Below are 24,327 nucleotides of genomic sequence, written 5' to 3'. Positions count from 1 at the left end.
AACTGCACAATTTTTTTTCTCTCTATTCAAAGTTCCACAAAATTAATGCTAGTAACTCTCAGAAGATTCAAATATTTTGAGGAGATTTTCCAGCAGAGAGGTCATTCCAAGTTTAAATCAAACATTAATGGGGTCCCTGTACCTTCGGGGAAATAGCAACAGAGAACATGTACACAGAAAACTTAGTTTAACTCATCATTATCATGATCATGATAATCATCATCACATTGTTGTTGTTGTCATCATCATCATCATCATCATCATCATCATCATCATCATCATCATCATCATCATTCATCATCATCATCATTCATCATCATTATCATCAATAACAACATGTTGTTGTTGTCACCACCACCACAATCATCATGATCACTATCACCACCACCACAGTCGTCATAATCACCAATACCACCACAATCATCATATTCACCAACACCACAATGAACCACCAACAACACCACAATTGTCAAAATCAACCACCACCACCACAATCATCATAATTACTACCACCACCACCACCACCATCATAATCATCATCAATAGAACCACCAATATCAATATAAATCATTATCAATAGAACCACTAACATCATAATCATCATCAATGGAACCACCAACATCGTAATCATCATCAATAGAACCAGCAACATGATGAAGAGTAGTAGGACATGTAGTTATAGTAGTAGTGGGAGGAATCCCCAAAAGTAGTATTACCAGTTAAATAGTAGCATATGTAATGATGCTAAAACAGCAGCATGAACTTCAACAGCAACTGAATGCTATTCTTATTCCGCGATGATAATTAATGGTGAAATTTGCTGACTTCCATTTTACTAAACTCTTGAGATTTTCTAAGTCTTTTTTCACCAAATGCCACCCAAAAAATTAACTAAGTTCATTTTTCCACCAACTGCCATATGAAAAATTAACTAAGTCCAACTTTTTCACCAAGTGCCACATGAAAAAAAAAGTTCAATTTTACACCAACTGCCACCTCCAGTTGGGTGGAAATTTCATGGCAGTTGGTGAAATTCTTGATTTTCCACCAAGTGCCACCCATTTTCCACCAAGTGCCACCCATTTTCCACCAAATGCCACCCAAATCCGTGGCATTTGGTGGAAGTTGCTGGCAAATTTAGGGAAGGGAGGTCGCAGAAGACACAATCAAACTATGTGTTAATTGTGTGCTTGCAGCTATCCTGATTAAGTGTTAAAATCGGTCCATATTTTCACATGGCAATTAATATGAATATGCTATGTCGTCGTCGATCATTGCATGATATATCCGTTTGTTGATTACCAAACTGTTAAAACTAAATTGTTCTTTTAAATTGCATATGTCATTGTCAATCCGAACCTAGTCATATATCTATAGGATATAAACAGCGACACGCTTGATTAACAACATAGTCTGGAAGCTTACGTCATTTTAATTCGCAGTAATGAAAAAATCGTTGTCGATATCACACATATAGCTTGAAGCCCCGATTATAAATCTAGATATACATTATTATTATTATCCAAGAGTATCAGTTGAATGTTGACCCACTGTAGATGCAATAAGCAAATAAATCATAATACTGTTTCACTTTTTGTCGTCTGACCGCTTCCCGACAGCCATAGTTATTTATACGATCGCAGTCGTTCTTATTAAAAACGCCGCAGAACTAGAACCCTCTTAGGAATTGTGACATCGCGAAAAAATATTGACAGAAAAGACGTCGCGAAAATGTGTGACATTTCTACGTAATCGGACTTTTGAACAGGTCTTTTTTTTTCGGGGGGGGGGGGGGGGGGTGTCGATGGGTCCAGACCGATTGCCGCCAGGTCCGGACCGATTGAGGTTCCAAAGTTTTAGAAGCCCTGCATATGAGCATATGAATGTGTGGAGACCGACGCTGCTGAAATTCTACACGTAAGAAATAATCAATGATTTGACCAACTGGTTCAAATTTGTTTTTCAACACATGCTTGATAAAAGTTTGAACCCTATAGTCAAAGTACCGTGCACAAGTGACTGGGTCTGACTTAATGAGATTGCACTTGTCTTGCCTGGATAATTTGTTTATTTCCTCTAATGTCAAATCTTCACCATTCACAAGTTTTGACAGCGAACGCAATAATGCCTCTCACTTTGTTTCTGCAGCAGAAAAGGAACAAAACCAAGTTGATATGCCTAGTTGTCAAATCATTGCAAATACATCACGTTTAGCCTTTTTCCAGTATGGCGGTGAACCACGTAGAGTGCGAAGTACCTTGTAGCCATCGTTTTGCATAGTTAATTTGTCAACAAAACCAGGTGTCAAAATATCACCAGCTGTGAACTTTGCTCCCTTTATTTTACATTTACGGACAGCAAGAGTGACGTTGTCTCTTATCTGTTTGACTCTTCTGTCAACATTTCTGAGTTCCCACTTGCATATAGAGCTGTAGTGAAGGGGCACAACACGTTCACTGTTGTCTACACGTTTTTGTCCACAGAATATTGAAGGAAAAGAAAGGAATTCAGAATGAAAGTCCTGAAAAAGGCCAACAGGGGTATTGCACTCACCAGGGGCAACACACAGTATTTGATTAAACTCTCTAAAATCAACAGACTGTAGGAAAGTGTCCAAATTGCCAGTAGTTTGATCATAAAAGTTAGTCTTCAGTCCATCCATCATTTGCACCAGTGTCAGAAGTTGTTGATAGTTGTTCACTAGATTCTGAGACATCATGAGTTTGTTGAAGCCAGTTTTCATTGATTGTAATTCCTTCATTCCTGAACAAAGAACTATTGCCAACCAACCACTGTGCTGCAGCAAAAACTTTGTTTGGCCTTATGTTTTTAAACGCTACATCGTGTTTGTAAGACACTGTCTGCGTTTCAATTTCAACATAATCGTCTCATTTTCATTCATCATCTGAGGCAGAGATTTGATGGTACTATTTACATCTGAAGGCACATTTACAATGTTGCCTTTCAAATTTATTAGGCCTCCTCGTGGCATTTCTCACAATTGCATGAAAGGCAATCTTGGTGATACCAACCATTCTTCCAGGTTTGATAAGTTCAGTTCTGCTGGTTTGACAGGGAATCTTTATTGCTGTCCAACAACTTTGACAAATCCATTCTTTGGAATCAACACTTCTGTAATGATTAAGATATTTGTTAATTTCATTCTTCCCTTTTGCACGCAGTTTTGCAACATTCTTTACGGAATGCTTAAAAAATGTCTGTGTACAACATGAGCATACATAGTTGGGCCCAAAACAAACAAGGCTTTCAAAGAACATACACATATGTTGTATATCCAAACAGCTGTGTGGTGTACATGTATTAGAACTTGTTGCATTGGAGACATGCATATCATCAACAAGACTGTTATAAGTTTTCCCTTTCATCAGGTCCCGAACTTCTTGTCGTTTTGCAGGAATTTCACAATCGAAAAGCATGTTTGCAGGTGTCATTTCGCTACAGTCATTGCCTGAATAACCCTGTGAATCACATGTATTTACAGACTCTGTATTTGTGCTATTCATAGTGGTAGCTATTTCACTATGGTCATTGTATGAATAAGCCTGTGGGACACTTGGATTAAAAGACTCTGCTCTTGTAATATGCAGCAAGTTGACAGGTGCCATTTCGCTATTGTTACTGACTGTATTACCCTGTGAGATGCTTGTATGTATGGGATCTGTATTTGAAACATGCATGTCTTCTACAAACACTTGGAAACTTTTTCCTTTTATCAGATCCTGAATTTTTTATCTCTTGTTATATACTTCTTCCTCAGAACCCACTATTTTCTTCATTACAGTTTTTGGCTTTGTTGGCTTAATTTCATATCCCCTTCTATTGTCAAGAATATGGATAGTCCGGTCAAACTCATTAAACTTTCTTCTCCTTTTTAGGAAAGAAAATGAATGCAAATCAAACTGCATTGCAGCTAACTGGGTTCCTCCAACAGAGAGTGACAAAGAACGCAAAAATTTGCACAAATGTTGAAGTGACAGAACTCTACCAAATATGCATGTCCCTGTTGGGCAACTCGTTCCACCTTTATTTCGTGAATGGCTGTCGAAAACATAAAAGCAAGAATCTTCAAAATGCAATCCAACTGATATTCCACTAAAGACAATAATGAGGTCTTGTGACAGAGTACATGCAGTATTAAAAGCATCCTCCAGTCTGAAAAAATTTTGGCCATCAACTTGACAACTGTCTCCAAAGAAACCAGAAAACACGGCATTGTGTTTAACATGTACAGTTTTACCTTTGTAGTATATTCTTTCAGAAACATTTGCAGGATCAACTAATCCAGAACTGTTATCAGTCACATCAAGTGCACAATAAAGATGACTGCCCGCAAACAATATGTCATGTAAATCTTCCTTTTTTATATCTTTAATGGCTGTAATGTACTTCAAAGTGATCAAAAACATCAAACAGGTTGGAACACACGGTCTTCCTCTTGCATTTTCTGGAAGGCATTCATCAGCCTGATTAAAATCAGCAGCAATAATCAAAGAAAAATCCATTGTCAATGTTCAATAACCAGCCCTGTTACTGTATAACATAAATGTGTTTTACTGACCGTTCCAAAGCGGTACCTAACAATTTTTGATAAACATACCTATTTTATATATATATAGTATGCACTGTGCTGTTTGTGGAGTTTTGTGCTGTTCTTCTATGTTTCTTGTTTGTGATTTTGTGTACTATGTCTTTGGCGTTTGCCCATTGCCACTAAACCGGGTTTATGTTTACTTTTTGCTACTGGCCTTGTTTCTGTACCCTTTTGCATAACTATTCAAACCAAAAGGTTATTTGTTCAAAGTTCAATAAGTATACATGTCAACCAGTTCAACTCCAGGTTTGTTTGTTCAATGTTCAATTAGTGTACATGTCAACTAGTTCAACTCCAAGATTATTTGTTCAACTCCAGATTCTTTATTCAACTCCAGATTGTTTGTTCAACTCTAAGATTCTTTGTTCAACTCCAAGATTATTTGTTCAACTCTAAGATTATTTTATTTGTTCAACTCCCAAGATAATTTGTTCAATTACATCAACTCCCAAGATAATTTGTTCAATTACAGATTGTTTGTTCAATGTTCAGTGAGTATGTCAACAAGTTCAACTCCAAGTGTTCAACTCCAGATTGTTTATTCAACTCCAGATTGTTTGTTCTACTCTAGATTGTTTGTTTAACTCCAAGATTGTTTGTTCAACTCTAAGATTCTTTGTTCAACTCCAAGATTATTTGTTCAACTCCAGATTGTTTATTCAACTCCAGATTGTTTATTCAACTCCAGATTGTTTATTCAACTCCAGATTGTTTGTTCAACTCTAAGATTCTTTGTTCAACTCCAAGATTATTTGTTCAACTCTAAGATTATTTTATTTGTTCAACTCCCAAGATAATTTGTTCAATTACATCAACTCCCAAGATAATTTGTTCAATTACAGATTGTTTGTTCAATGTTCAGTGAGTATGTCAACAAGTTCAACTCCAAGTGTTCAACTCCAGATTGTTTATTCAACTCCAGATTGTTTGTTCAACTCTAGATTGTTTGTTTAACTCCAAGATTGTTTGTTCAACTCCAAGATTATTTGTTCAATGTTCAGTGAGTATGTCAACAAGTTCAACTCCAAGTGTTCAACAGATTGTTTATTCAACTCCAAGATTGTTTGTTTAACTCCAATATTGTTTGTTCAACTCCAAGATTATTTGTTCAATGTTCAGTGAGCATGTCAACAAGTTCAACTCCTAATTCTGTGTTCATTTGCAGATTGTTTGTTCAACTCCAAGATTATTTGTTCAACTAGAGATTATTTGTTCAATGTTCAGTGAGTTTGTCAACAAAATCAACAGCAGATTATTAGTTCAACTCCAGATTGTTTGTTTGATGTTCAGTAAATATATCAATAACTTTGACTACAAATTGTTTGTTCATTACCAGACTGTTTGTTTGATGTTTAAAGTTCCGTGACAATGCAGACAAGTTCAACTCCTGTATTTTGTTCAATGTTAAGTGAATTATGTCCACAAATTTGATCCAGAATATAAATATATTGCATATATATATATTTAAATTGAAAACAAAAACAAAACATAAACTCCTCAATTTTTGATTGATGTATAACTACTGTTCGTTATCAAGGTACTCAATTAAAACAACTGTCAACAAAAAAAGGAAAATTCAAATAGTTTTTGTGTGTGATCAATTAAAAATGGACATTAACATAGGGCGATTAAATCAACAGTTTGCCACAATCAAACAAGTACGCCAGTATGATATGTGAAAACGTGGACTGTGGCCGTCTTTTTATTTTGGCTTTCTTATTAAATTGACAGTTTTCTTCTAGACACAGCTTTTTTCCTAATTATTAGTTACAAAGTTTAACAGTATCCTGTTCCAAACACCAGACCTATTATGCTGCCTGTGTTATCAACAAATTGTACAAATGTATATGGATCATTTGATGAACTTAAATGTCCATGTAATTTAACTTCAAAATTGGACTGTTTTTAACCCGATAATTTATCATAAACAAAAAAGGACTGTAAGTTTTAAGTATAACAACAACAACAACAACAACAACACAACACCATGAATATTTAACATTTGCAATAAAAATAGTAAACACACAAATCCAACCTAAACAAACTGTAGTAATTATGCAGCCAATTGAGTAACCCTTCTTAACCTACTTTCTACGTCTATTTTTAGACTTGGAAGTTAGAGGATAAACAAACAACGACTATATTGCACAGTCTTGATGCAGTGCAGTTAAATACAGACCGACGGGCTCTGATACAAAGCTGATACACAATAATTTCACGTTTAGATGGCAATAACAATACTCACTATACACAGAGACGTTGAAGTCAGTCGCTTGTTCAGTCCTTGTTTTGTTCTGTAAAGGTCCGTGAAAACAGCGTGTGTATGACTCGTATCAATAGGAAGAATTTTAACTGAACGAAAATAAAAACAGCAACAAAAATTCCAGTTTTCTACAAAATAATATTTTTTATAGCTTGATAACTGACCGAAATAATTATTTAACCGTATATGCTTCTACATGTCATTTTCAAAATATCCGAACAAAATACCAAAATCAGCGTCATAAAAATTAAAGAACAAACTAAATTCGTTCGAAAATTCGATTGTAAGTAGTGACTCACCGAAACTTGCCGACTGATGATTGGAAGATGCATTGAGCTATGTGTATTCGTACACCATATAAAACATCAATGAAATCCTTCGAAGTAAAGAACTTGTTTGCGAATTCTGTATGAAAGTATCCCACTTGTTGTTTTCCTAGCCAAGATTGAAAGATCCCAGCGCTTAGCATCTCTCCGTTCACTTGTCATTCCATATTATCGAATGGCAAGTGAACGGAGAGATACTTAGTGCTGACCAAAGGGCTGAACAAATAGATCTATATAGAGGAAAGACTGATTAGGCTGGAAAAGGCTGAATAAAAAAAAAATGTTATGAAAATATTTTGATAGTTTTATGGGTTGCCAAGTTTTAAGATATGTTTAACGTATGTGGTGTGGCCTAGATGTAGATGGATACTTCTATATCTACAAATGATATAAAAGTCATCCATCTTCAACTAAACGATCTTACAAATTATACCAAAAATTATAATAAATCATTTATAATACATAAAACAATTCAAGGAAATTAAAAAAACATTATTAATTCAACAGGAAAAATTTAATTTTCATTTTTCTGGTCAGCCTTTTCCTTCTACATTTGTATGGTAAGCTCTCTGGTCAGCCTTTTAGATCAAGACAACGAGCACCTGCTAAGATAGTTCCAAAATGGAGATGTTTTGTTGACAGAAGCCGATCTGAATAAGCTTTTCAATGAAACACTAGCGTAATAAGACAAAGGTATTACATAAAAACAATTTATGTGTAAACATTGTGTAGGGGATATTTTAGTATATTTGGACTTTGTAATTTTTAGCTAGTCTCTTTTTTAAAGCTAATTTTCACTTTCAAACTTTGGAATACCTGTCTACTATCAAATGTAATAAATGAAATAAATAAACCGTAAAAGGATAAAATCAGACGAGCGTTCAGTACCTGCAGGCGATGCTCTTGTTAAGATGATCTTTTAATGAGCTTGATATGTTGCCATTTGGCATCTAGTTTTTAAGGTGAGCTCTTGTGATATAATAGGTCTATGTCCAGCGGTCAGTGTCTATCCTATGTTTTCCTGCTTCAACAATTGCTTAAAAAAAAATCATCTTTTTTTTTTTGATTATATGTTTTACGAACAGCCAGAGACATAAAGTGTCAGAGGAGGAGGAAATAAAGACAAAAATAAAATTACATTTCTGGAATTTTATTTTTTGGTCTGAAAAAAACCCACAGAAAAGCAAAAGCTATGACGTGTCCTTTATGATTTTCTTTTTGAATGTGAAGTCAAAATGTAAGTGTTTGCACATTTGTTTTTGTTTTATCTGAAAACAAAAAGAACTTTTTATCTGTTTATTCCCTTCTATACAGCGAATATTTATTCACCAGGAACTAGTGAGGGCAGCCATTTTTTAGCTCGAATATTCGAAGAATAGCTGGGCTATACTACTCGCCCCGGCTTCGGCGTCCGGTTAAAGTTTTAGGGCAAGTTGGGATTTTCACTTATAAATCCAATACCCTACATTTCAATTGACTTAATACTTCACACAGTTGTTCAGGGCCATCACATGGTGAGGTTAGATAACTCCATATTATTCTTTACACAGATTATGGCCCCTGATTGACTATGGAACTTAGGTTAGTTTTAGGGCAACTTGGAATATTTATTAATAACTTCTATATCCTTTGTTCAATTGACTTAATAATTCACACAGTTGTTCAGGACCATCACACAATGAGGTTACATAACTCCATAGTATCCTAAATACAAGTCATGGCCCCTGATTGACTTAGGTTAGGTTAAAGTTTTAGGGCAGGTTAAAGTTTTAGGGCAAGTTGGGATTTTCACTTAAAACTCCAATACCATTCATTCAATTGACTTAATACTTCACACAGATGTTCAGAGCCATCACATTATGAGGTTAGATAACTCCATATTATCTTTTATACAAATTATGGCCCCTGATTGACTATGGAACTTAGGTTAAAGTTTTAGGGCAGGTTGGGATATTGTTTAATAACTTCTATACCCTTCATTCAATTGACTTAATACTTCACACCATCACCCAATGAAGTTACATAACTCCATATCCTTAATACAAGTTATGGCCCCTGATTGACTTAGGTTAAAGTTTGAGGCAAGTAAAAGTTAAGGGCAAGTTTGGATTTTGATAAAAAAAACTTCTATACTGTTCATTAAATGCACTTAATAAAATTCAAAATTATTTACGACCATCTTACAACAAGAAACATTTATAACTCCGTTTTAAGCCTAAATACAAATTATGGCCCTTGATTTTTATTTTTTTATTTTTTTTTTAATTTCCTTTGAAAGGCATAATTTTATTTGTATATTCTTAACCACATTTTCAAAATGGGAAATCAAGTTATTTGAATGACTTGCGTCATTGTTTGGGCGGGCTGGTGGGATTTCACCATCAAAGTCACCTTATGTATCGAATAATTTTAGTTAGGTTTGACATAAAGAGACCAAACTTGGTATTATTACATCGTCATTGTATTCTAAGTCAAAGCGGCGTAGTCGAGCGCGCTGTCTTACGACGGCTCTTGTTTATGATAGGGGTAATAAAATTTAGATCGATCCCAGCATTTTATTACCCTTTGATTTAATGAAATAATGACATTTCAAAGAAATGTTACAATTCCATCTTGGAAATGCACTCACAGATGAAATAAAATAATTTAATATTTCATCATGACACCATTTATTAGATAATTCAATTATCTATAGAAAATGAATTCACAAGATTTGGCCACAATTATTTGGAGTAGTATTGATTTAAAGGTCATACTGCTGTATTAATTTGCTCATTATCAAATCTCCTAAAATGCCTATACAGATAAGGACTGCTTATCAGTAAGTTGGCTATTGACTGGGAGGTGTAATCTGGCCACTTGCCTTTGTGCTAAAGGGTTAATATGTGCGGGTGCCAAAAAAATAATTGTAATTTTTAGGTGTGGCAAATCTGACAAACAAATGATCAACTCGTTGTGGCCTAAGGTGACCCTCTGTCAAATCCTTCACCCCATGTTGATTCATTAAAAAACATGGTTCCCAGTGGCAGAGCTAGTTACCACTATATGTCTATTTGGAAAACTTCTCTTCAGAAGACATTGACCTAATTTCAAAATATTTTCACAGAAATGTACCTAATGTGACACTTTTATCAAAATTGGTAAACATTTTTATTTATTTTATTTTTATGCCCCCCCTTCGAAGAAGTGGAGTATATTGCTTTGCACATGTTGGTCGGTCGGTAGGTCCGTCGGTAGACCAAAGCTTGTCCGAGTGATTACTCAACAATTCCTGAACTTATGGTCATCAAACTTGACATGAAGGTTGGGCCTGACCAGTAGATGACCCCTATTGATTTTAGGGCTCATCAGGTCAAAGGTCAAGGTCACAGTGACCTTTAATGGTAAATTGTTTTTAAAGCTTGTCCGAGTGATATTTCAACAATGCCTAGACCTGTGGTTAACAAACTTGATCTGGAAGTTGGGCCTGACCAGAAGATGACCCTATTGTTTTTGGGGGTCAACAGGCCAAAGGTCAAGGTCACAGTGACCTTGAATGGTAAAAGGTTGTCTGTGTGATAACTCAACAATGCCTGCAACCATGGCCCTCATACTTGACTTGGAGGTTGGGCCTGACCAGTAGATGACCCCTATTGTTTTGGGGGGTCATAGGGTTAAAGGTCAAGGTCACAGTGACCTTGAATGGTAAAAGGTCGTCTGTGTGATAACTCAACAATGCCTGCACCCATGGCCCTCATACTTGACTTGGAGGTTGGGCCTGACCAGAAGATGACCCCTATTGTATTTAGGGGTCATTGGGTCAAAGATCAAGGTCACAGTAACCTTGAATGGTTAAAAGTTGTCCGTGTGATAACTCGACAATGCCTGCACCCATGGCCCTCAAACTTGACTTGGAGGTTGGGCCTGACCAGTAGATGACCCCTATTGATTTAAGGGGCATAATGTTCGACAAACATCATTCTCTTGTTAAAAGATTAATTTATTGTTTTACAATCATTGAATATATCAGCTTCAAACTTCATGAACTTATTCACAGTTACAATATGCTCTTTTGTGACATGTTATACAACTCTAACAACTTTAATATTGTAAGAATTATGGCTCTTTGAAATTTTTTTAACAAATACTAAGGATATATTTTATGTTTTAAAATGGCCTTGGAAAAAATTAAGAAGTATTATAGTTTTACATGCAGTACGTGTACGGGTGGGAGGTGTCCAGTATGTTGTCCGATCAATGACTTTATAACCCTTTGTCCAGTCAAGTGAGCGATATATGGACATCTTGGCCCGCTTGGTTTAATATCAAATTATTATTTTGGAAATAATTTACTGGTTCAAAAGTGAGGTGCTCTGTTTTGATCGAAGGGAAGAAACTACATTTGATTTTAAAAGTAGTTCTTAAAGTGGATATTTTCAATCATTAGTTTGTTGTTATTTTACTGGAAAAACATATTTCACCGAAAAGCATGAAAGAAATAGAGCATTATTGTTTGTTTCAGTGTAAGAGTGCAATTTATTTCATGCATATCGGTGAAAGAATGAAAAATATTTGTGAATGATAACTCTGGCTCATGTGAAATGATAATATTTGATCATTTCACTCTGCAGACAACCTGGTAATAATTTTTGCCATCCTTTATAAGATTTGCTTCCCTTGACTTGAAAAAGTACATGTATGTAACAAGTAGAGTACATATTTGTTGTCATCTGTAGTGCAGAAATAGACACATATTGGCCAAATTGTATAGTCAATATCAAATTATAAAATAGTTTTAATAAAACAATTTTTTTAGCTCAACTATTCGAAAAATAAGGAGGGCTTTACTACTCTCCCCAGCGTCTGGTTAAAGTTTAAGGGCAAGTTGGGATTTTCACTAATAACTCCAATACCCTTCATTCAATTCACTTAATACTTCACACAGTTGTTCAGGGCCATCACATAATGAGGTAAGATAACTCCATATTATTATTTATACAAATTATGGCCACTGATTGACTATGGAACTTAGGTTTAAGTTATAGGGCAGGTTGGGATATTTATTAATAACTTCTATATCCTTCATTCAATTGACTTGATACTTCACACAATTATTGACGAACATCTTACAACAAGGTTATATAACTCCATTTTAACCCTAAATACAAATTATGGCCCTTGATTGACTTTTTCTGTTCAATTAGTCTTTTTTAAATTTTTTGACACATTTTTATATTCTTATAAACCAGGTTTTCACAAAGGGAAAACTATTTATTAGAATGAGTTGCTTCATTGTTTGGGCAGGCTGGCGGCATCAAAGTCACCTAATGTATCGAATAATTTTAGCTAGGTTTGACATATTATAGTGACCAAACTGGGTATATAGGAAGAGTTTATGGAGACCTTCATGGGATTGCGTTTGAGGCCCCTAGGATCAAGGTCAATGTCAAAGTTACTATTTATAGAAAAATGGTTAGTATTAAATAACTTAAGTAAGGGTCAACATATTGCGACCAAACTTGGATTTTTCCAGAGACATTTCATGAGATTGTGTTAAGGGCCCCAAGAGTTATGGTCAATGTCAAGGTCACTGTTGCGAAAAAAATTAGAATTGGTTAGAACTGAAAAACTTAAGAAGGGGTTGACATAGTGTGACCAAACTTGGTATATAGGGAAAGTTTATGGAGACCTTTCTTTGGATTGCCTTTTGGCCGCCTAGGGTCAAGGTCACTGTTACTAAAATAGATTACCGTTTGGTACAGTCGGTACTTAATAACTTTAGTTAAACTTGATATGTAGGAAGCGTTTATGGAGAATTTCCAATGGATTGTGTTTGAGGGACCTAGGATCATGGTCTCTGTTACAAAAATAAGAAGAAAGCAGTTGAAACTGAATCTCTTCTGCTAATCATTAAAAAAAACCCGGGTTTTGTCACATCATGGTTCTTGTTTACTTTTTAGTTTACTTTTTTTAATTGCTTTTGACAGGCACATATTACATCATTGTATTCACTTTTAAGACAAACCGGTGTAGTCGAGCGCGCTGGTTTACGACAGCTCTTGTAGGGATTGCTTATATTAACTATTAATAAAGAATGAACTTACCATTTAATGTATGAACTATTTCATGGAACATACTGTTACAATTAACCCTTTTGGTAGGTATCGGTTGAATATTTACTTGGCCACATACATGTGCTAGTAAGAGAGTTGATAGATCATTTCTATCTACAAACTCTAATCGCGTACATGTATGCACAAGCATTTTGAATTTGACTACATTCCTTCAACTGTTTACCTTCATCAGTTCAGCAACTTATTTTTCTTTTTAAAATAATGATCAGAAAAGGCTTATCCAAAAGCTGAAAGATAAAGGAGTCCCACCTTATCAAATAGTTCAGATCTTCGGCCAAAAAAACCTGAACAATTATACACGATTGAAATCAACCAGGCCATGGTGATTTCCAACATCTTGTCGAGGTGAAATCTTCCAAAGTCTGCGCTCCATCCTTCTCAAAAGCATCTTCGGGTACATCCTCGACATTTTGTCTGGGGTATTCGTAAACCCAAAATTTAAAGGAAACATGACATTCATCTTTAATAGATATGAAACTAATTCGCTGTCTCAACAAAAAACACTGCACAACATGAATTCACTCCGAAAAAATACTGTAAGATCTAAAGTCTGAGAGGGACAGTGAATCTTAGAATAGATATACACTACGAAAAACACTGATCGCAGACTTCCGATTTTACCCATACACACTATTAGAAGTCCATATTCGTCAATTTAAATCTGTTGAAAATGTTCTTGAATGTGCAAAAAATGCCACATGCTCCAGTTTGATTCAATTGTATTTCTACGTGATATATATTTTTTTTTTCTAAATGCTTTTTATTAAGTACTTGTTTTGTGCCTCAATAATTGTTAAAAATAATAGGTTTCGTTGAAGGTAGTAGAGTTTTATCTAAGAATAATTTCAATTGCAACAACCATAAAAAAATCCATTAAGTGTGGAACTTTTTTTGTAGTGGACGGACTGCTCGCGCAAAAAGGAGGTAACCTTTACATAGCAGTTATGCCGCAGTTACTTCCCTTGGAAAAGAGGCCACAAAAAGGGACTGTCAAGAAACAAAATTTCCTCCAGTGGGGAAATATATTGAAAAAACACGATAAATGCATGAAATAATTTGTTGAATTAAGTGAAAGATTGTATTTTATTTCACGAGTGGTCGCAGAAAAAATATTTTCACGAGTGGAAATATTATTTTTCTGTGACCACAACAAATATCCTCTATTTTTTTCATGCTTTTCGATGAAATATGGAGTTTTATCAGTGAAATAACAACAGTGAAAATATCACTTTGATGTTTTCACTGCAAAATAAGGAGTGAAAATATCAACTTTCAGACTACTTTTAATATCCATTGTAGTTACTTCTCCTTGATCAAAACAGAACACTTCACTATTGAAACGGAAAATGTTTGCAAATAAAGTATTTGAAATTTAAAGAAAGTTTAAATTAAGATATATTTGGAAATTAACAACTTACCGTTTGTTAGAAAAAATTGATGGTTATCCCGTTGTTTTTTATGCCCCCACAAAGTGGCGGCATATAGGGTTGCCCTTGTCCGTACGTACGTACGTCTGTCCGTACGTACGTACGTACGTACGTACGTACGTACGTCCCGAAGATTCTTTCCGATCTAATTCTTGAAAACCGTTTGTCCAATCCTCACCAAACTTTAAACACATGTTTGTGACCATAATATCTTGATCAAGTTCGATAGTCATGGAAATCGCTTTAGTCATTTAGGAGTTACGGCCCTTTTTTGCCAAAAATTCCCGAAGATTGTTTCCGATCTAATTCTTGAAAACCGTTTGTCCAATCCTCACCAAACTTTAAACACATGTTTGTGACCATAATATCTTGATCAAGTTCGATAGTCATGGAAATCGCTTTAGTCATTTAGGAGTTACGGCCCTTTTTTGCCAAAAATACTTCAAAAATATATGTTTCCAATCTAATTCTTGAAAAGTATGTGTCCAATCCTCACCAAACTTTACATACATGATTGTGACCATAATATCTTGATCAAGTTCGATAGCCATGGAAATCGCTTTTGTCATTTAGGAGTTACGGCCCTTTATTTGCAAAAAAAGACTTGAAAAATACGTCCCGAAGATTGTTTCCGATCTAATTCTTGAAAACTGTTTGTCCAATCCTCACCAAACTTTTAACACATGTTTGTGACCATAATATCTTGATCAAGTTCGATAGCCATGGAAATCACCTTAATCATTTAGGAGTTAGGGCCCTCAGATTATCCTGAATAATCATTATGGCTTATTTTCTGTGACAAAAAATCGAAGTGGGGGCATCCGTGTCCTATGGACACATTTCTAGTTTAACATTTTCTTGATCTTGAAGCTGAATGTTCAAACGTTTGCTTTCATACCAAACAAATTACAGACGAAAACAACTGTGCGAACATAAATAGAATGTTATATCATCGTTCAAATGTATTTTGAACTGTGTGTCGTTGTAATACGTAATACGAACTTACTGGAAAATTCACAACAATTTATAGATTTGCTGATATTTTTTTTTACCCCACCCATTCCTCAAAATTTGTCAACGAACTAGCGTGGTCCTCATCATTACCTGGAAATTGACCTGTATTCAAGAAAAACAGACTGGTCTCTGACAGTAAGATGACTGAATATCCATGTATCATGAAACACACTCTTAAACTAAGAAAAATGTTTTATATCCAATGATTATGCGCAATATTGTTTTGCCAACACATTCGACCTTTCAAATTTTCATTCAATAAATGGCAGCGTAATAATTTGGTTATGTATAATACCATGCTGAAAATAAAATTGTTTTCGTTATTTTTGGAACATGGATGCACTTATAAAACTGCATTGATAACTGTTCGTAAAATCTTTGCACTAAAAAACGTGCAAATAATAAACTATAAAACAGAATATCAGAGAACTCTTTCTCAACAAACCGGAAATAGAAAATTGACAGCTATAATTTTGCTTGGGGGGCACCCCACGGGTTACGGGGCGTAAATAACACCCTTTTCAAAAAAGGGGGTAATTAAGAAAATAAATTAAAATTCTATAAAACTCGGAAAATAAGCATAAAAGAAACAGAAAATCCTCTGTATATTTCACCGAGTGAGCACCAAAAGTTACATTTCACAAGTGACATACAATGTAGCCACAAGTGAAATATTTACTTTGGTGTTCACAAGGTAAAATATATATCAATTCTCTTTTATTATATGCCTAAAAAGGATATTAAATGAAAGTTAGTTGTTGTTCATCAAAAAAGCATGCCAAATTGTATGCAAACAACGTAATTTGTGTCCCAGCCCTGTCTCTGCTGACGTTGGATTTGGAATTCAGAGAGGGCTAAATACAGTAAAAAATATCAAAATGTTATTTCACTGTTTGAAACTATGAGGGCCAAATAGATATTTGCTATTAAGTTTCTATATATGGTTTGAGAAAAAAAAAAAATGTTGCTTAATAAGTTATTTTCTTACTTCAGTACACCTATGACCAGATTGAAGGATTTCTTTAAATATTTTAAAATATAAATCCCAAGACTTACAGTCCACAGAAACAGACTTAAAAGCATGTCTGTTAGCATTTTGATAATTTTTATTTCAGATAGAGATATTCTCGCAGTTTCTGGCCTCCTATTCTTGCCAGAAGTGCCATGTCCTCTTCAATGAAGATTCATCTAGCAACTTTGTCCACATGTGCTCTAGTTCCGAAAAAGGGACAATAATTGAAAATGACACAGCATCTTTCTCTGAATTTGTTAAAAGGTGTGCTGTAACAGTTCTTAACACAAGAAAGAAGAAGGTAAATGATGGTTCATCAGTAAATTCGACAACACTATCTCAGAATGGCTCAAAAGCTGCATCAACTAAACACAAAGCGTCTATTCCAAAAGAAACGTTTGACATTATGATAAGTGATAGTGATGACGACAATGTGCTTGATCTTGTGCACGGAGCTGCTGCTCTGGACTATCGGACAGACGCTGATTTTATTGACCTAGAAGCGTTGTCTTATTCAACGTGTGTTGAGGACATTAACCAGCTTCCAGTTGAAATAGAAAGCGGTGCTGGAGGCTACAATTCCAGCAAAAAAAATGGGGAAACTACTGCAGCTAATTCAGGAAATGTAGTACAACCAGAAAAGGTCAAGGCTGCTAAAGCTCAACAGGAATGTGAACTAACTAAGGTTGATCTTACAAAAAAAGGAAAAGATCATCTAGGATCCTCAAAAGCAGGAAACTTGGCAGTGAAGTCTGAGGCTGCAAGTAATATCCCAGGACCCAGTGAGATTACAAAGCAACCAAAAGTTGAGGTAAGGAAATGTATTTTTTTTTACTTATGTTCTAGAAGAGAAAAAAAGCATTGCACCCCAACCAAACTAATTTTAGGCAGTATAGGAGTGAGCATGTTGGTCTATGTCTTGAAAATATCTCATGAAAAAGTTGACAATATAAAAATTCATTTTGCTAAACATGTTTAAGCAATAAACAGGTCAGGTTTGATTTTGTTTACAAACCACTAATTTTTGACTGATTAAGGTTGCATTTCAACTTTGCCAAAAATATGGTGTCCCTACATTATGACTCATAAAAGGGTTGACAGATTTATATTTTTTTTGTAACACATGTTGAACACCATAAACTACAGTTTTGGATGTTTTATTATAAAAATGGACCCTAAATGACCCTGAGCCAATAAACGAATGCACAGGAAATTGGCCCCTACTATGACACCAGTGCAATTAGCAGGAAATGCACAGCAGGGGATTATCACGCCAAACATTCCTTAAACTAGGCCTTTAACCCTTTAGCACATAGACAAGTGGCCAGATTATACACCTCCCAGTCAATAGCCATCTTACTGATAAGCAGTCCTTATCTGTATAGGTACTTTTCAGGATATTCGAAAATGAGCAAATGAATACTGCAGTATGACCTTAAAATCAATATTACTCCAAATATTTGTTTCCAAATATTTTTTATGTGAATACATTTTTTAAAGGTAATTAATTTATCTAATAAATGGTGTCAATGATGAAATATAAAATTCTTTTATTTCATCTGTGAATGCATTTCCAAGATGGAATTGTAACATTTCTTTGAAATGTCATAATTGCATTAAATCAAAGGGTAATAATATGCTGGGATCAATCTAAATTTTATTACCCCTATCATAAAAAAGACACATCTGGATTAAAAAACCGACAATTGAGTTTCTTGTGTATAATACACAGAAATGTGGCAGGAATATCCGGTGTCATCCAGCTGAGAGATCCAGTCCAGAGTGTCTGTTTAACTTTATTACCCCCTCATAAAATTCTTTACAAAAAGAAAGCCGATAAATGTTTTCCAAGTAATGAATACAAAGATCTAAATCATCAAACGCTTGCACAAATGTTGTTTACTTGACCTATTTTACGACTGGAACCATGCTGGCCATCGATTAGCTCAGCAGAAAATTTATTCGTCATTTTCTCAGCTACTTATTGTTTCTATTGTTTGTAACACGAAATATTATCTTCAAATAATTATTATCTTTATTGATTTCAATGGTAAATTAAACTGACATAATAATTTCATTGATTTACGCATCAACGTTTTGGGGGAAATTCCATACTGTACAGTACTGCCATTCCTCGAGGTTTTATTACGTCACAGTAGGATCTCACACCTGTGATTGGCAGTATAAATAATGACCTTCAAGTTTTAGCAGACGACATTTTCGAGGGAAAATCAATACACAAAAGGTTAATCTTCAGCTTTATAAACATCCGGGATATTGTTTACAAAAAGAAAGATGCAATATTGAAGTATTGAAATGACCCTATTGAAATATGCGGGAGATGCGTTTACATCCAGTAGTGTATAGGGTCGGCCAGATGCGTTTACATCTGCTAATGAGCTATGTCGGCCTATCTCGTATACATGCGCTAAAGGGTTAACACAGTTTATAAGTTGGAAAGCCATGTTACAATGTGTGTATATCATGTGATAAATTGCGATAGAAATGCTATGTCAGGTGGCAATATTTTGCTTCGAATGAAGACTTTAAACAAAGATAACTTTCCTTTTTCTTCACCATTTTAAATGAAACATAGCACAGTCTACACTGCTTATGGAGCCCCGCCTTCGGTGTTTCACTAGAGTTTGATTGAGAGTGGCACTTCGACTAATCTTTTTACAATACGGCCATCTGACAGAGCACTGTCAAAACATTATTTTGAGAACAGGTTTGTCGAAGTGTTTGATGAAACTAATCACCTTATCAAACTCTAGTAATAAAACGAAGGATGCTGCTCTTTGAGCGGCATAGACTGCCCTTTGTTGCATTTGATTTAAGTCTTCTTTTTAGGCAAAATGTTGCCTTCTGACGTAGCATTTAATGATGTAATTTATCACGTGGTATACACACACTGATGTTATGAAGGATGGAAATTGAGACACTGTTACTTTAGGCTGTTCATAGTGTAGTTTTAGCAAATCCTCAAAGTTTATAGCAGCTATATATTATATTGGATGGTGCGCTGTCCGTCATTCGTGTGTCTTGTGAAAATCAAATTACATGAATGCCTCTGGGGTCAAATGGGGTCTATGCCATGAGGTTTCCTGTGGACTTATCGAAAATCTTCTCGTCTGACACCGATAGGCCGAGACCTTTAATAATTTGTTATGAGCATCATATAGTGGTCCTCTACCAAGATTGTGCAAATTACACCCCTTGGGTCAAATTCGGTCCCACCCTTTTTGACCTACTGTCTTATTTTTGAAACTACAGCGAAGAAATTTTGACCATGTTCACAATTATGTAAATAAATAACAATGTTGTGGTTGGATGACCTTGATTGTGACCTGTTAGCCTACTTTTTTTATTTTTGAAGCTACAGCTATGAAATTTGGACCATGTGAAGAGTTTTGAAAACAAATATCAATGCTGTGCTTGGATGGCCTTTATTGTACCTTATAATTTGAAGTCTTTGTTATGAAATTTCGAGCATGTGTACAGCTTGTAAACATATATCAATATTGACATTACCAGGTGACTTTTTGACCTACTTACTTATTTTTGAAGCTACAGTTTTGAAATGGATCATATGTACGGCTTTGAGAACAAATATCAAGCTATATTGATTACAAATGTTTAACACTTTTACTCAGGTGAGGGATTTAGGGCCATCATGGCCCTCTTGTTGATTTTACCAAAAGTGCAATGTCCTGACAATAACGGTTTCGACAGATTTAAAAAAAATAATAGTACACATGTCATAAATTGACATGATGTTAAGTTACCTTAGGTCACAAACCACCATTTTTGGTGGACACGGTGTTGTCCCTTTTCCAGTGTTCATAATAAGAAAGGGCTACCGGCCAAAATGGATGATTCAATGGCAATTGTGCATCTTCAAATTTGAAAAAAAAATGAATTTTAAGTAGAATAAATAGTAGCTGGTCGGTCATTTTACCATTTGAGACGGTTCAACCGAAACTTATTGAAAACCCTACATTTCAACTGAAAATTCGTCAAAATGAGGTGTCCAGACAATACCTCATGAAAGGGTGGACTTAATGGTTACAATCCAACAATGTTTGCCAGAGTTACGGCCCCTTTTCAAAGAAGTAGTCTACCGTTCCTGTGTCAAGGCATTGTGAAGGGGTATTCATCACTTCTATGACAGCTGTTTGCTTTATCTTACAGGTAGATGCCATTGTGAGGCGTGATCGGTCTCGAAGCCCCATTGACGGGCCAGTGAACCTCATTTCCACGGCACACCTGAGCCAGATGACCCACATCATCTTCCTTGACCTTGACAATTGGCCATGCTTTTTCTCCAAACTACCTCGAATTCTGCCTAACGGCACGTTCGTGTGGGGATTCAAGGGAGGCGGTAATGTGTGGCGAGAGCCTCGATTCTGCAACATTTTTAACATGATGAAATTGAACAAGATGTTCTATCTTCATGGACAGTGTGGCCTCACCAAAGATGCAGCTGACTTCGCTATAGTACTTACAGTATGTGGAAATTTTTGTTGACTTCTGGTATCCAATGTACAATTGTGTCAATATTGGATGCCTGGTAACCCAATCTCCCTTTTGCCTCATTTGAAAGGGATTAGTGTGTAGAGGAGGAATATGTTAATGAAAACAGAACTTTCACAGAAATGTAACAAATGCCCCCAAAACCTCTCCTTTGACAGATAGCCATTCAGGTTTTTGGGGGAGCTATTTTTATAGCCATATTTGGTCATGTTTCCAATGGCAAAAAGTATCTTTTTTTCCCAATTGTCCAATACAAATTCCCAAATAGAACTTCCATAAATTTTGAAAGAAAATATGATGATGAAAATATAAACAAAACAGTTATTTCCCTTACATGCAAGCGTCTATTCACTGAGACAAATAATGCTGGTTTCATATCCGGGTGCCAGTATCATAGTGGTATAATATCCTTGATACCTTTGTAGCCCTTCATTGGCAGTCAAATTTATTGTCTACGTTATTGTAACACTTTTTCGTCTATATTATTTAAATAAACAATTTAATCGTTATTTATTACAACAACTACACTGTTCTTTAAATAAAGTTATAACACCTAGAGTTTATGACCCGCATAATTAGGTAATTTTGCATAACAAATACGCTGTATGTTCTTATTGGGTAACAAATGGCATTTTCTGATAAATAATAACATGTCTTACAGCCCGTGTCTTAATTACACTTTTATTAACATACGTTTATTCTGATTCTGCATCACACACAAACTGCATAAAACTTCCTCGCCCAACATAAAAGGTGTTCAAACATAAAAAAATCGGCCATATAGTGCCCATGCAAGTGCACTAACTGTCGAAAATAAAAAAAAATATGCAAAAAGTCAATGAAAAATAGTTATAGTGATAAAACTTACTTACCAGGTGATAATATCCTCTTAAAACACCTAAATCTCTTCGAACACCGCCATTTTATTCTGCCTCACTTAAAATTCGGAAAACACAAAACACGTTGGACCCCCTGTAATTGTACATCAGATACCTTAAGATGTGACGACGCCTTTAGAAAGGGGTACAAAGTCGTCATATTAATTATTGATAAAATCTAGTTTAAAGTTTCGCTGGATTTTATGTTAATTGCAATCAATTATGATCAATATTCAATCAATATTACCTTTATGAAACAGGTTTACATTTTTCTCCAATTCCATTTGTGTGCCTCAGACAACGATGATTTGAGAATTCACATTTACTTCCCTTTGTTAACACGTGTTATTTCTAGTCAATGGTCACCGGTGATTTTTTACAACTACAGCCATTTATCCAATGTTTTGGGATATCTTGGCAATACAGCTTGAAAGGTATGTTGCAAAGCATATAATGTATTATACTATGTATAGGACGCTAGCATAGATAGGACACAGGCAAAGAAATGGTGAAAAAAACGGGTAAAAACCCTTAATAGATAACGCAACGAAAAAATGTCAAAATCGGAGCCGAAAAATTTAGGTTGGTCAAGTACAACATATATAAAGGTAAAAACAATAAAAGGCATATTTCAAACACTGTCTTGTGTATTTCGATAATTATCGTCGTATATCGGTAATTTAGCGTATTTCGGTAAGTCCAGTTTCCGCCATATTTGTTTTGACGATTTATTTTTTGGGATCGTGAAAATGGCAAAGGTCATTATAAACCATGGGATATTAAATTTTATAGCAAACTGAAATGTACTTTGTTGTTTATTTGAAATAAATTTATACATAAGATACACAAGAAAAGTAACAGTTGCACAGGTAATAATACAGTTTTATTCCGTCAACATGATGACGTTTTTCTTCAATTCGCCTTCATTGTGATATAAGTATTATAGTATGCGTGAATGTTCTCAAAATGTCAACACCCTCAGATAAGTATTAAAACACATGGTAGAGTGCGAACAAACAACCATGCGGTATGCACATTCATTTATTATTATTTGAAAACAGTAACATACAACAAAATGTTTTGTAAAATATCGAAACATTAAAATCATGAACACTGTTTAATTGATATTTACCTCATATCCCGATTTTCCGTTGCTGTTATAATTCAATCCAGTTAAAGCGCTGACTCACTTCGAGTTTTTGTGAGTAGCGTCCCTTTTGTAAAAAAATAAACACTCATGTTTGTTTTCAATTTATGTCTCAATAAATCATTTCAATATATTTCTGCGTGTGTTAACTTGCGTGATTTTACCTACGTCAGTTGTTCTCTTCGGAGACACTGAGTTGGTATGGTACTTACCATAACCATTTTTGTCTCCGGTCCGACATTTTTGGCCTGAAATAGACTTGTGAAAAACGGATAAATTCCTAATACTGTATTTTCTCAACTATAAGGCGATTCGCTTATAAGACGGCCCCCTAACTTTGCCCATGAAATCTGGTGCTTTTTGTTTCGACTCGCTTATAAGACGGGGTCAATTTTTAAGCAAATCTAAAATGCTAAAATTCTTCCTAATGTGTAAAAATGTTCAAGCTCAATGGACAATTATCGACTTTCGCGGTAACTGTTTTTGTTTTACTCAAAGAAAATGGCCGTCAGCTGTGAGCTCTCGATTTGGAGGTAGGTTAAAAATGAGTACATAAGTTTGCAGGACAGGTCGTTACATATCGGAATTGTAATAATTAATCAATAACAACATATGTTTGTTTTAGTTTATTTTTTTATTGAAGACACCAATGAAGTTCTTCGGCAAAATAAATGGCTTCAATAACATGACTGCGAAAAGCCGAGGCATGAATAGGTGTTTGTTTAGCAATAATGCTTTAGGCAATATTGTCCCTTGATTGGCGAAGAACATAAAGGATTCATATTCGCATTGTCATTTGTTTGCTTAATCAAATTGACAGTTAGGTACCTACATCATATTAATATTCCAATTTATTGATTTGATATATCTGTCAAACTAATTATACTGACACGCGCCATGAGAAAAAATGCAGATATAACGGTACACTGTGTGACGTCAGAGCACGCGCGGTGAAGAGATTTCGTGTTGTTGTTTACTTAATTGCCCCATACTTATATCAGC

General features: G+C 35.1%; 1 protein-coding gene across 1 annotated transcript in view; it reads left to right on the top strand.

Moving 5' to 3' along the window:
• Positions 1–24,327, top strand: part of LOC128213369 (E3 SUMO-protein ligase ZNF451-like) — a 148,747-nt gene that overhangs the window by 105,169 nt on the left and 19,251 nt on the right. The window contains exons 7-8 of the mRNA XM_052919015.1: positions 16,871–17,578; positions 20,959–21,273. Coding sequence (XP_052774975.1) covers positions 16,871–17,578; positions 20,959–21,273 — 1,023 coding nt within the window. The remainder of the gene's footprint in view (positions 1–16,870; positions 17,579–20,958; positions 21,274–24,327) is intronic.

The sequence above is a fragment of the Mya arenaria genome, chromosome 13 (genome assembly GCF_026914265.1).
Source record: "Mya arenaria isolate MELC-2E11 chromosome 13, ASM2691426v1".
In the NCBI taxonomy this organism is placed as follows: domain Eukaryota; kingdom Metazoa; phylum Mollusca; class Bivalvia; order Myida; family Myidae; genus Mya; species Mya arenaria.
This window is presented reverse-complemented; position numbering and strand designations above follow the sequence as displayed.